General features: G+C 38.5%; 1 protein-coding gene across 4 annotated transcripts in view; it reads left to right on the forward strand.

Moving 5' to 3' along the window:
* COBLL1 (cordon-bleu WH2 repeat protein like 1) overlaps positions 1–12,699 on the forward strand; it is a 157,275-nt gene that overhangs the window by 128,401 nt on the left and 16,175 nt on the right. For 3 of the 4 annotated variants that reach the window (XM_080669244.1, XM_080669245.1, XM_080669246.1), the window contains 5 exons: positions 4,023–4,173; positions 5,937–6,011; positions 7,307–7,426; positions 9,904–10,138; positions 12,494–12,588. In XM_080669244.1, the coding sequence (XP_080525370.1) occupies positions 4,023–4,173; positions 5,937–6,011; positions 7,307–7,426; positions 9,904–10,138; positions 12,494–12,588 (676 nt within the window). The remainder of the gene's footprint in view (positions 1–4,022; positions 4,174–5,936; positions 6,012–7,306; positions 7,427–9,903; positions 10,139–12,493; positions 12,589–12,699) is intronic. The other variant, XM_080669247.1, reaches the window with a different exon arrangement.

Consider the following 12,699-nt stretch of genomic DNA (forward strand, 5'->3'; position numbering starts at 1 on the left):
CCACACCTTCCTGATCCCACCAAACGCAGAGCATTGTCTTCTTGCCAAAGCGATTTGGCCTTGCAGTCGATGTTGGTGGTTGACCTGGATCAACCCATGATTTTGTGCGTTTGGGATACTCAAAATAAATCCACTTTTCATCGCCAGACACAATTCGATGCAAAAAAGACTTTCTTTCGTGCCATTGAAGCAACAGTTTACTGATGACTTTTCGGTTTTCCATTTGTCTTTTGTTCAGTTGATGTGGCACCCATTTTCCTTTCTTTAAAATCTTTCCCATTGCTCGTAAATGATCGGAAATTGTTTTCTGAACAACGTTTAATCTTTCTGCAAGTTGTTTTTGAGTTTGACAAGCATCTTCATCCAATAATGCTTGTAATTGTTGGTCTTCAAACTTTTTCGGTTGACCTGGATGTTCTTTGTCTTTTCACATCAAAATCATCACTTAAAGTATTTAAACCAGCGTTCACAAGTATCTTTAGATGGAGCATGTTCACCATAAGCTTCCTGAAATATACAATAACTTGCAGCAGCACTTTTCTTCAAAATAAAGTAATGCTCTTTTTTTGGCATGAAATTTGACATTTTTAAGCAAAAAAAATATCTATGATGTTAACACCTTCATAAAATTTGACATATGACATTTTGAAGCTTGTTGTCAATACAACAAAATAGCATACATATCAAATCACATATATATCAACATATGTGTAACTCCATCTATTGAAAAAAAAATCTGCATTATTAACCGGTACACCCAGTAAATGTCTTCTTTTATTTCTATGCTGTCTGCTTTATTATATCATAACCAAAATGTAAGCACTCTAATTCCCAAACAGATACAATTGTCCGAGAAATTCATGTTGTGACTGCTTATATCAGGTAATAGAAAAGACCAATAAATGACAGTAATTGGGAATCTGACCTAAAGGGGAAAACCAGTTTTCAACATAGAACTTATGAAAGCAATCAGTCAAAACATGGAAAACAAGTTTTCAGCATAGAGCTGGGAAGCAAATCAAATTCTTCCATTTCTGCATGCATTCAGCAATTATTTATGGCTAACCTACTCTGTTCTTACTGATAAGCTTCTGTGATAGGAATGGCAGGATTTAATAGGGTTTTACATTAGTAAATGCATCAAGAAAGAAAATGACATCTCTGCCTTTGATGTTTAGATCACATATTTTAAAAAGTGAAGTGCCACATTGTTTTTGGAATATTTTTTGTCCTTTTCTCAAATGATTGCTAAATTAGTTACTTTTATAAATAGCAAGTGAAAGTTGTGGAACACAGGGACATATCAGTAAGAAGGTTTTTATTTAAATGTAATATTCTACTTAAGATGATATTTAAATACTGCCCATCCATCATTACATTTTTTTCTCAACTAGTTTATTGCCGAGGGTTCTTCTCCTAATTATTTTAAAAGCCCAAGTAGTATTTGAGGCTCTACTCCATGCCCACTGGGAATGGAGGTGACCCTCAGATTTAATCAGAGTTAGTTTTAGTGACTCTGAATCAAAATCTAGGTGGTAGGTTTCAAGTCTTTTCTTGTTTTATTATGGAGAGGTCTGAAGAGTTCTGGAGGAGGGACCAGAGTAATGAGGGGAGAGGAGAGTGGTGGCTGACAGCTGTCTATCACTTGGTATGGAAGAAGTGTAATGGTTAGACTCCAAGTAAGGTCAGCCCAGAGCCACCCTGTTCTACCTCTTCTGTTAAGAGGAGCTAACCTTCCTAAGAGTAGTGTTCCATCAAATGCCTGCTGCTGGACCTAACTCTGCTTCTTCTCCTGTGAGATGACCTAACACAGTTGGCAATGATGACAACTAACTCACATTTTTCTCTTTGGGGTCAGGCTTCCTTTTTTTCTCTGGCAGAAATATTACAACATTACAACATAGAAAAATTTGCTACATTTTTCTCGGTGTGAAGCAAGGCATAACGACTGAAAAAAAATCCTATGAACTAGTTTGCTCCTCTTAGGTATACTTGCATTGCCTCATAAATATCGAAAAGACCCGAACTTTAGGTATTCTCCAAGTCCAAGTATACCAAGTCCTTTTATTTACAAATGAAGAAGGCAGTATTTCATTCATGATGACATTCATTCAACAAATATTTATTGAGAAACTTCTATGAGCCAGACAATGTTCTGGAGATAAAGCAATGAGCAAAATAGTAAGGGAAAAAAAATCTAGGCCCTTATGATCAACCGTAGGGGAAGCAGACAATAAACAAGGTAAATAAGCCAAGTACATGGAATGTTAGAAAACTGTTAAATGCTATTCCTAAAGATCAATCTGGGAAGAGGGACAAGAAGTGAAGGGGGGCGGTCAATGAAGAACTCATTGAAAAGGGGGCATTTGAGAAATGACCTGAAGAAAATGAGGGAGTAAGACATTAAGTTATTAGAAGAGTATTCCAGGCACAGAGAACAGCAAACACAACCATCCTGAGGCAGGAGCACTCTGGCACATCTGAGGAGCTGCAGGAAGGCTAGTGTGTCTGGCCTGGAGTGAGACTCCATAATAGAAGAAGGTGGTTAGAGGGACCTAGGGGCCAGGCAGTCAATTGCCTTAGAAGTCATTACAAGGACTTTGGCTATTTTCTGTCAATTGGGAAATTATTAGCAGGTTTTGAACAAAGTGACCTAATCTGGCTTATGTTTTAACAGTATCCTTTTGCTGCTATGTTGAGAAAGTACTGTAAGAAAGCAATGTGGCAGCAGAGTCCAATTAGCAAGTTGTTGATGATAATTTGGACTATGTGTAGCCATGGAGCTGGATGAGGCAATAGGATGTTATGAATGTGAAGTGTGAGAGAGAGGAGATTAGGGTGACTCCAGAGTCACTGGCCTGAACAAATGGAAGAATGACTTGCTCTTTATTGAAACAGAGAAAACTATGAGAGCAGGATTAGTTTTCACAGAAGAGCGTAGAGGAGGGGTTATCAGAATCTCATTTTCAGAACTGCCAAGTTTGAAATGGTCTTAGATATTAAGTGGAGATGAGATAGAGGCCCAGGATGCAGGCCTAAATTTGGAACTTATCAATATATATATATATATAAAATACATAAAACTGAGGGGACAGAGAAGATTACCAAGAGAGTGAGCACAGATACTGAAGAGAATATGTGTGTCCAAGAATTGAGATGAAAAGCAATCAACAAAGAAAACAAGAGTTCAGATCTGTGAGAATGAGAAATGTGGTAAACAGGAAGTATAAGAGAAAGGATTCTAAGACAGTGGTCAACTCTGTTTAATGCTGCTAATAGGTCAAACAAATTAGTTATAGGAAGTAACCACTGATTTAGTTGTAGTGAAGGTCATTGAGGACTTTGATAGAAACAGTTTTAATGGATCAAAGGTTGGGGTAATATGACTGGAAAGGTTCAAGCGGGAGGTGAGAAATTAGAGACAAAAACTATAAATAACTCTTTTAAGCAGAAAGGGAAAGCAAGGGGACATGGCTCTGGCCAGCCTGATGAGGCAGGATTGTCGTAGGGTCTGCTGATAATCACATGAGCGTGAGCATTAGCTGTGCATAGAGTTGTGACCTCAAATGATCTTGCATAGGCTAGAAATATAGATTTTTGAAATGTTTGTCATTGATACATTCATGCTAAAAAGAGAAATATTAATCAAGCCAGCTTCCTTAATGTACAAATATACCTTTTTTAGCTCTTATTTTATGTCCAACATTTTCTCCAGATTATTCTTTGAAAGTTAGTTTTTAACTGTATCATTCAGGACTCCTACACTATGATTCTTTGTTTGCATGTCAGTCTCCCATCCTGGCCTAAGTTTCTTGAGAAGATCCATATTTTATTTTTCTTTACATATGCATCTCATAGCCCAGCTCCTGGCACATGGTGGACACTCCACTTACGTTTTTTGAATGAGTGACTTTTATGTTCCATATTGTCATATGATGTGTTTGAGGTCAAGTCAGTATCTTCCTGAAGTTTGCTATTAATTTCCAAATAGAAATTGTGCTTGGTCATTTTGTTTTCCATAGAGTTCCTGTGGAGCAGACATAGTGAGGTCAGGCTCTCTGAAGCTCAGTAGTACATCTATTGGGAACTCATCTTTGAAAAGGACAAAGCGAAAGGCACCTTCCCCACCCTCCCAAATACCCCTGCATCAAAGTGATGAAAGTCACGTGACTGGTAATGTTACTTTTCCCATTAACATTACATTTGTATTGTGTTTTGTTTAATATAGACAGTAGAAATGATATAAGTTATAAATCATGTCTTTTTATTAACAATAATAGTTAAACTTAGGCTTTCAGTTAATTAATTTTAATAATAACACTTAGCCTCTAATTATTCTCACTTAACTACCTTTTAAAAATCCGCAACATGAAAAAATGAAATGAAAGGATTGTGCAGCTCCATTATCCTAATGAGTATGTGATGATTTGTAAATCTGTTCAGAAAGATGCAGCCATTCAGGATTGACTACATGTAGGAATGGAAATCTAAGTAGGTTAGTAAAATGGCTGTCTCTTTTGGAATTATATAAAAACTAGTGGCCCAGTGCACAAAATTCGTGCATGGGGAGGGGGTCCCTAAGCCCAGCCTGCACCCTCTCCAATTGGGGACCCCTTGGGGGATGTCTGACTGCCAGTTTAGGCCACAGGGATTGGGCCTAAACCGGCGATCAGACATCCCTCTCGAAATCTGGGACCACTGGCTCCTAACCACTCACCTGCCTGCCTGCCTGATCACCCTGCCTGCCTGATTGCCCCTACCCCTCTGCCTGCCTGTCTGATTGCCCCTAACCTCTCTGCCTGCCTGCCTGATTGCCCCTAACTGCCTCTGCCTGCCTTCCTGATCGCCCCTAGCTGCCCTCCTCTGCCAGCCTGATCTCGCCCCCAATTGCTCTACCCTGCCGACCTGATCTCGCCCCCAACTGCCTTCCTGATCACCCCTAACTGCCCTCCCTTGCTGGCCTGATCTCACCCCCAACTGCCCTCCCCTGCCAGCCTGATCTTCCCCCCCCAACTGCCCTCCCCTGCCAGCCTGATCACCCCTAATGGCCTCTGCCTCAGCCCCCACCACCATGGCTTTGTCTGGAAGGAAATCAGACATCTGGAAAATAGCCGGTCAACCTGGTCTAATTAGTATGTTACCCTTTTAGTAGTATAGATAGATTATATAGGATGGGATTGCTTAAATGGGTGGGGGGTCCTTTTTCATCAGGAGGAGATGCTCTTAGCAGACAAAAATACATAATCCCTATATCTGGACTGATAGCCAGCCATATGCATTATACTGCCAAATGGGTCATTAAAAAATTGAACCTCTTTCTTACACCTTACACCAAACAGCTGTTGCCCTTAAAACCCTTCCTCAGCCCCCACCTTAGGTTCTGCTTTTGTAGTTCATCCAGATTAGGTTCTGATTGGTCAGTTTCTATGCCAGTCAGTGTCAAAAGCTCCACCTCCTAGGCAGCCATTGGCTCCTCACACTTCACCCAGATTTGGTTCCGATTGGTCAGTTTCTATGCCAGTCAGCATCTCCGGGTCTATCCACAGGCCTGATCAGTGAGGCGGGGCTAATCAGCAGCCCCAGTGGAGGCCAGAGAGAAAGAGAGGCTAGCCAGTCCCAGAGCAAAAGAGAGAGGCAAGTGCTGATCAACAGCTGCCACGGAGGCTATGGACCAGACCCTATTTCTCTCTCCCAGGCCTCTCTCTGGGCCTGATCTGCAGCCCCCTCAGCAGTCAGTGCTGGGTCCAGGCTCCCGCAGCTGAGGCAGTCAGTGCTGGGTCGCCATGGCAACCCAGCACTGACTCCTGGTTGGTCGAGCCTTTGGTCGTTGTGGTTGTTATGGACCCTGGGTTTTTATATATTAGGATAAGCTACTAAGGACTTGTTTCTTTTGTGAGTGTGACTTGTTTCCAATTTGTGCTGCTTCTATGTTCTAGCCCTGCAGTCAGTACCTGCAGTTCCTACAGACAGTGTTTCAGAAGCAAGCTCTCCTGAGGGGCTGCCCAGCCCAGGTATGTATTTACCTTTACTCCATGTCATGGAATTACAAAGAAAGATCTTTCATGACAGTTGAGGAATGAATTGAGTATAATATTCTATATATGAAAGGGATACAGATGCTTTGACTCCATTTCCCAGATTTTATATTATGAAATGAAAATATTTTCCCCTGGGGTTAGGGCATGAAATAAGCACACTCAAAATTTTAGTTCTGGTTCCTTGAGTCAGTTCCCTACAAGGTCTCCTGTTTTTTCCTATGTAATGTCAGGTTATCAGCTATTAATCTCCTTTCCAAGAATAATGACCTATCTTGGTGTGTTCAGAAGAAAACGTACATGAAGGTGTAAAGCACCATTCTTTTTGTAATTCAATTGGTCATCTATTTTCAGTTAAAACATAGTTCATTCTTTTCTTTTAAAAAATTTTTTTTTACTCTTTATTGTTGATAAAACACCGTTCTTCATGCAACTATCCTAAGTATGAATTTAACATGCAAAGTGTTCTAATCTAATGGTAAAAGATTGTTATTATGAAATATTTTTATTATATGTTCACATTTTAGATTCCCAATAAATGAAATTCCAGTAAAAATAAAATAATTCAAGCTGATTATGTTTCCTAATATTTTTAATAAAAGCTACTTATTAGCAGCTATTGTAAAAATGAGTATGATAAAATTTCTTAATCCTTAGACTTAATTTAAAGTTAGATATAAATGAATATGATGAGCTAATGATGTCTAATCAAAAATAGAATATTATTATGCCAGTAGGATAATTTGAAAGGTATGAAAATTGCTTAATATAACCTTACCTAATTTTTACAATTCACATTCACAAATACAGGGAGAACTCAGAAGCACCCAAATGCTCCTAAATCTTTTATATTTGGGTGATATTTAGGAATTGGGATTTTGACACATTTTACACAAAAAATTCTCCTCTCCTCTCTAATTAAAAGTATTACCATTAGATACTTAGTAATGACTTTACCTGGCTTTTACCCAAAATGATATTAGTGATATCATTTATTTCAAAAAGGAAATTTATTACATTATATCACACAAAATAAGTGAAATAAGAAAATTCTGAAGTATTAGAAGAAAAGGTATAATTGCTATTCAAACTTTGCTTGATATCTATTTCTCTTTCTCTTCCTTTTTTTTTTTTTTTTTCAGCTCTTCTTGTTTAATGCATGGATAATTGTGAGCTAACAAATCTGATTCCTTCTGAAATACTTTTTGGTCTCTGCCTGCCTTAACTCTGTTGTCTAAGTGCCATTTCTACAGATTTCCCTTCTTTGGCAGAAGCCTCACTTGGCCCTGGGCTCCCCAGTCACGAACAGTGCACTGTGCCCAAACGGGCAGATGACATCTCTCTCTTGAAGTGCCCTGAAACGCCCGAGGCAGCCGCAGCATCTCTGACATGTAGGTGACCAGGCCTTTCCTGAGATGTAAGCTGAATGAAATCAGTGGTTCTACAGCATTTCAGTTTCTCTTCTATTTGGCTTTCTCCTTCTTTGGTGAACTATTTGAACTTTACTTCTTAACTATTAAAAATATATGTTTTTCTTTCTTGAAGTTCTCTTTTGTTACCTAGGCATGGCTTATTTTCTATAGTATTTGTTTTGATTAGGACTTTTGTTTTTAAAATGTTGGAATTATTTTGTGACCAGTGGCAAAACTTTATAGTTAGGTAATACTTGAATGTTATAAATATTTTCTCCATTTTTCAGTGACTCAGAAAGAGTCCTTATCACCTCAAACTGCTTATTTAAAATTAGTATATGATCATACACTGCTTATAGGAATGTAAAATTGTGTGGCCAGTTTGGAAAATAGTTTGGCAAGTTTTTGTTTGTTTTAAATAAAATTTAAGCATTTGTTTTCTATATGACCCAGCAGTTGCACTCCTAGGTATTTTCTCAAGAAAAATGAAAACTTATGTGTACACACAAACTTCCTTGTGAATTATTATAGAATTTTTATTCATAATTGCAAAAAACAGGAAACAATCCAGTGTCCCTAAACTGAGGAATGAATAAAAATAACTGGTTGGTCCATACATACATCAGAATACTAACATCTGTCCGTAAATAGGAATTAATAACTAATTCATGCAACAACATGGCTGAATCTCAAATGTATTATGTTAAATGAAGGAAGCCAGATTAAATGGTTAGATGCTGTATTATTTCATTGACATACAGTCTTGCAAAGGCAAAACTATAGGAATAATGATTACCAGGGATTGGGGTTAGGGAGTGGGGTTGATCACAAGGGACATGGATTGTTTTGTGTGTGTTTTTAATCCTCACCCAATGATATGTTTTTATTGGTTTTTAGAGAGAGAGGAATGAAGGGAGAAAGAAACATTGATGTGAGAGAGAAATATTGATTGGTTGCCTCCCATATGCTCCCCAAACAGGGATTGAACCCACAACCTAGGTATGTGCCCTGACCAGGAATTGAACCCACAACCTTCTGATGTATGGGGTAATGCGCCAACCAACTGTGCCACCAGACCAGGGTCAAAGCATGGGGGATTTGGGAGGTTGAATCTAAATCTTGATTGTGCTGGTGGTCATAAAACTATATATCTCTGTCAAAACTGGATATTCCAACATATATTCCAAAAGTGATGAATTTTACTGAATGTAAATTTTACCTCAATTTTTAAAAATGAAAAAGAAAACAACTCTGCCTGGCAGCAACTACAATAATAATGTCTGGCCTAGTCAGCACTTTTTTTATGAGTGAATTTTAAAACAGCAACTCACCAGGCTAGATTTAATGTAATATAATTCTACTAGAGGCCCGATGCATGAAATTCATGCAAGAGTAGGCCTTCCTTCCCCCGGCTGCCGGACCGGCTTCCCTCCAGCACCCAGGACCCGGGCTTCCCTCTCAGCCCCAGCTTTGTCCAGAAGGTCGTCAAGAAGGATGTCCAGAAGGATGGCTGGTCTAATTAGCATATTACGCTTTTATTATTGTAGGTTTTATCAAAAAGAGGTATTTGTCAGACAACTTTGCCATTTTGATCATCTCCAGGAAAAACATACTAGGATCCTAAAAATATTAGTGAAATTTTAAGCTTTAATAACTTATAAGTAAAATGCTACAAACTTAGAAAAACATCTTCTGAAATTTAATACTTACATTCATTTAATGTACTATATTTTGTGAGTTTTAAATAATTTTAAATATTTTCTTTTTCAATTTTGTTATCTAATTGAGAAGGACTGGAAAACTTAAAAAAACTATTCAAACTATATAAAGCTAAGTAAGTGTAAAAGAAATTTCAATAATCATACTTTTAGGTTATGTTTTTATAATATTTAAACATTTATATTTTGGATCTTGTTAAATCTTAAATCTCCACTAAGAATTTGAGCACTGTTGTTTCAACGTGAATATTCTTCCTTTATAACTTTTGGAGCTAAAATATGTAGTTGTGATGTAACATTTGTGAAAATTATTCATCTTTCACAGCCCTTAACCCAATTTTTTTTATTGTAGTCCTAAAATATAGCCATCATATAAGTGTATTAACCCAGGCAAAAACAAACTTGATTTAATATTTTTCAAAGCTTGAGGAAATTTATACTAGCTAATCAACCAACTGTGAAAGCTATTTTGGATTAGAATTTTTAAAAGGAATCACAGACTTTTCTATGACATTTAATAAAAGGAATTCTAAATAAGTATTTAGAATTATATGTCTGAGATAATCTGGTTATATGTTAACATAATTATTCATCATTAGAAAAGTATTCTACTATTAGTTTTGAACCAGAATTTAAGAGTCTAGCTAATTTTTGTTTTAAAAATTCCTTCTTTGCCAGGATTGTATAGCATGAATGAGGCAAATTAATATTTAGGATTATATCTTCATTTCTTTGTAGCTGGAGTAAGCTCTGATTACAGTCTTGAAGAAATAGAAGAAAAGGAAGAACTGAGTGAAGGGCCTAAAGATGAGGCTGAAAATATTTCTGGGAAGTCACAAGATATTCCTTTTGGATCTACTGATATAATAAATACACTGAAAAGTGATCCTGACTCAGCCCTTGGCAGTGATACTGGAGAGTCCTCACAAAACTCCAAAGAAGAAAAACAAGAAACTAGAAACACAGATGGACAGTAAGTAGTCTACATGCCAGAATGGTGGTGGTGGTTTGTTTAATTAATTCTAGTCTTCTGGAATATAGATATGATATTTTAAATGCAAAGTATCTGCTTACATGTAATAGTTTGTAAATTAAATCAAATTCAGCAGTTCTAGTATCTTTATGTCAAATAAACCATAACATGTAGTTAATTTATATGACTTAAATATAAAAGTTTTATTTGTATTGTATGTATTTTACCTATTATCTATTTAACCTAAATGAAACATTTTTAATTTTCAGTTTCATCAAATGCTCCTTAAGGATTTTTACTGACTGGTATATAAAACCATTCCACATATTAGAGTATGATAATCAATTACCAATATTATTTTTATAGTCAACTTTATGATACAAAGAATGCACTTGCCACTTGACCCTAGGAATTGAAAACTATAGTACAGTTCACTTGCATTATGTTAAAAATGACATGCCATGAATAAAGATGAAGTTGATTAGACAAAATAAACCATCTTCATCAAAGTTTTTCTATAATTTTCATGGGATTGCCTCCAAATAAAACTCTTCTATCACCAATAAAATCCAGTGAGGTCGGTCCACATACTGACTTGCCAAAAGTGAACCATGTCATATTATGCTCGGTGAAAAGTCAGTCAGAGAAAGATAAATGCCATTTGATTTCACTTATATGTACAATCTAAAGAACAAAATAAATAAGCAAAACAGAAATAGCCTCATAGATACAGAGGACAGACTGACAGTTGTCAGAGGGGTGGGGGTTGGGGGGCTGGATGAAAAAGATGAAGGAATTGAGAAGTACAGATTGGAAGTTACAAAATAGTTTGTAGGGATGTAAAGTACAGCATAGGGAACATCCTATGTAATAAAAGGGTAATCTGCAAATTGACCCTAATGGCAGAACTACTGGGAACGATCAGTCGTTAAGACGCGCACTGACCACCAGGGGGCAGATGCTCAATGCAGGAGCTGCCCCCTGGTGGTCAGTGCGCTTCCACAGGGGCAACGCCGCTCAGCCAGAAGCCAGCTCATGGATGACCAGCACAGCAGCAGTGGCAGGAGCCTCTCTCGCCTCTGTGGCAGTGCTAAGGATGTCTTACTAATTGCTTAGGCCCTCTCCCCATGTTGGACATCCCCTGACGGTTCCTGGGCTGCCAGGGGGATGTCTGACTGCCAGCTTAGACCCGATCCCCCAGGGAGCAGGCTTAAGCCAGCAGGTGGACATCCCCCAAGGGGTTCTGGACTGCGAGAGGGCGCAGGCCAGGCTGAGGGACCCACTTGAGTACATGAATTTTCATGTACCAGGCCTCTAGTCCTATATAATAAAAGCTAATATGCAAATCGACCAAACTGCAGAACGACCGGTTGTATGATGCACACTGACCAGCAGGGGGCAGATGCTCAAGGCAGGAGCTGCCCCCTGGTGGTCAGTGTGTTCCCACAGAGGGAGTGCTGCTCAGCCAGTATCTGGGCTCAAGGCTGGCGAGCACAGCAGTGGTGGGCAGTGGCGGGAGCCTCTCCTGCCTCCGGGGCAGCACTAAGGAGCCGCAAGCCCGGCTTCTGGCTGAGCGGTGCTCCCCCTATGGGGGCTCATAGCTGGTGAGCGCAGCAGCGGTGGCAGGAGCTTCTTCCGCCTCCGCGGCAGCCCTAAGGACCCCTCAGGAGATGTCCATCTGCCAGCTTATGCCCGATGCCTGTGGGGAGTGGGCCTAAGCCAGCAGGCGGACATCCCCCAAGAAGTCCCAGACTGCGAGAGGTCGCAGGCTGAGGGACCCCTCCCTCCCCAGTGCACAAATGTCATGCACCGGGCCTCTAGTAGTCAATAATATTGCAGTAACTACATACGGTGCCAGGTAGGAACTGGAAATATTGAGGGGAAACACTTTGTAAAGTGTAGGATTGTCTAACCATTATGTGTGGTATACCTGAAAGTAATAATACAAAATAATATTGAATATAAACTGTAACTGAAAAATAAAATAAAATAAAATTTGACCATGCCATATGCAAGACTAAAATGTTTCATTTATATTCCTTTTCTTTAAAAGACAAATAGTAATAACAAAAAGACACTGTTTGGGGGAAAGTATAGATTTTATAAGCTTTTTACATCTTTCTTTGTAATAGGACCCCCACATGAAAGCTAATGTTTCATAGCAGCATTTCCCCTCAGTTACATTTTTTTCTTTGCTATTACATTTTCAGTATTTGGCAGAAAAAGATGATTATTTTAGTCCATCTGTCTTTGGAAATTATTGCCTGTTTTCTCATAGTGTGTGTGCATGCATGCGTGTGTGTGTGTGTGTGTTTGAATAATCTCAATATATAACATACAATATCATTTTTGCAGAGAACCACACTTGATGGTATATAATCTAAGAAATGAAGAGAGGGTAGTTGACAATGTAAGAAACTTGAAGTCATTGGGCCCAAGTCAAGAGAATGGTGAGTTCTATAAACACTAATAGCCAACACTTTCATAGCACTTATTATGTGCCAAGGGCCATTCTTAACTCTTTATATATATTAATTCATTTAATCTTGTATGTTAACTCA

Source organism: Plecotus auritus (assembly GCF_963455305.1).
Source record: "Plecotus auritus genome assembly, chromosome: 5".
Taxonomy (NCBI): domain Eukaryota; kingdom Metazoa; phylum Chordata; class Mammalia; order Chiroptera; family Vespertilionidae; genus Plecotus; species Plecotus auritus.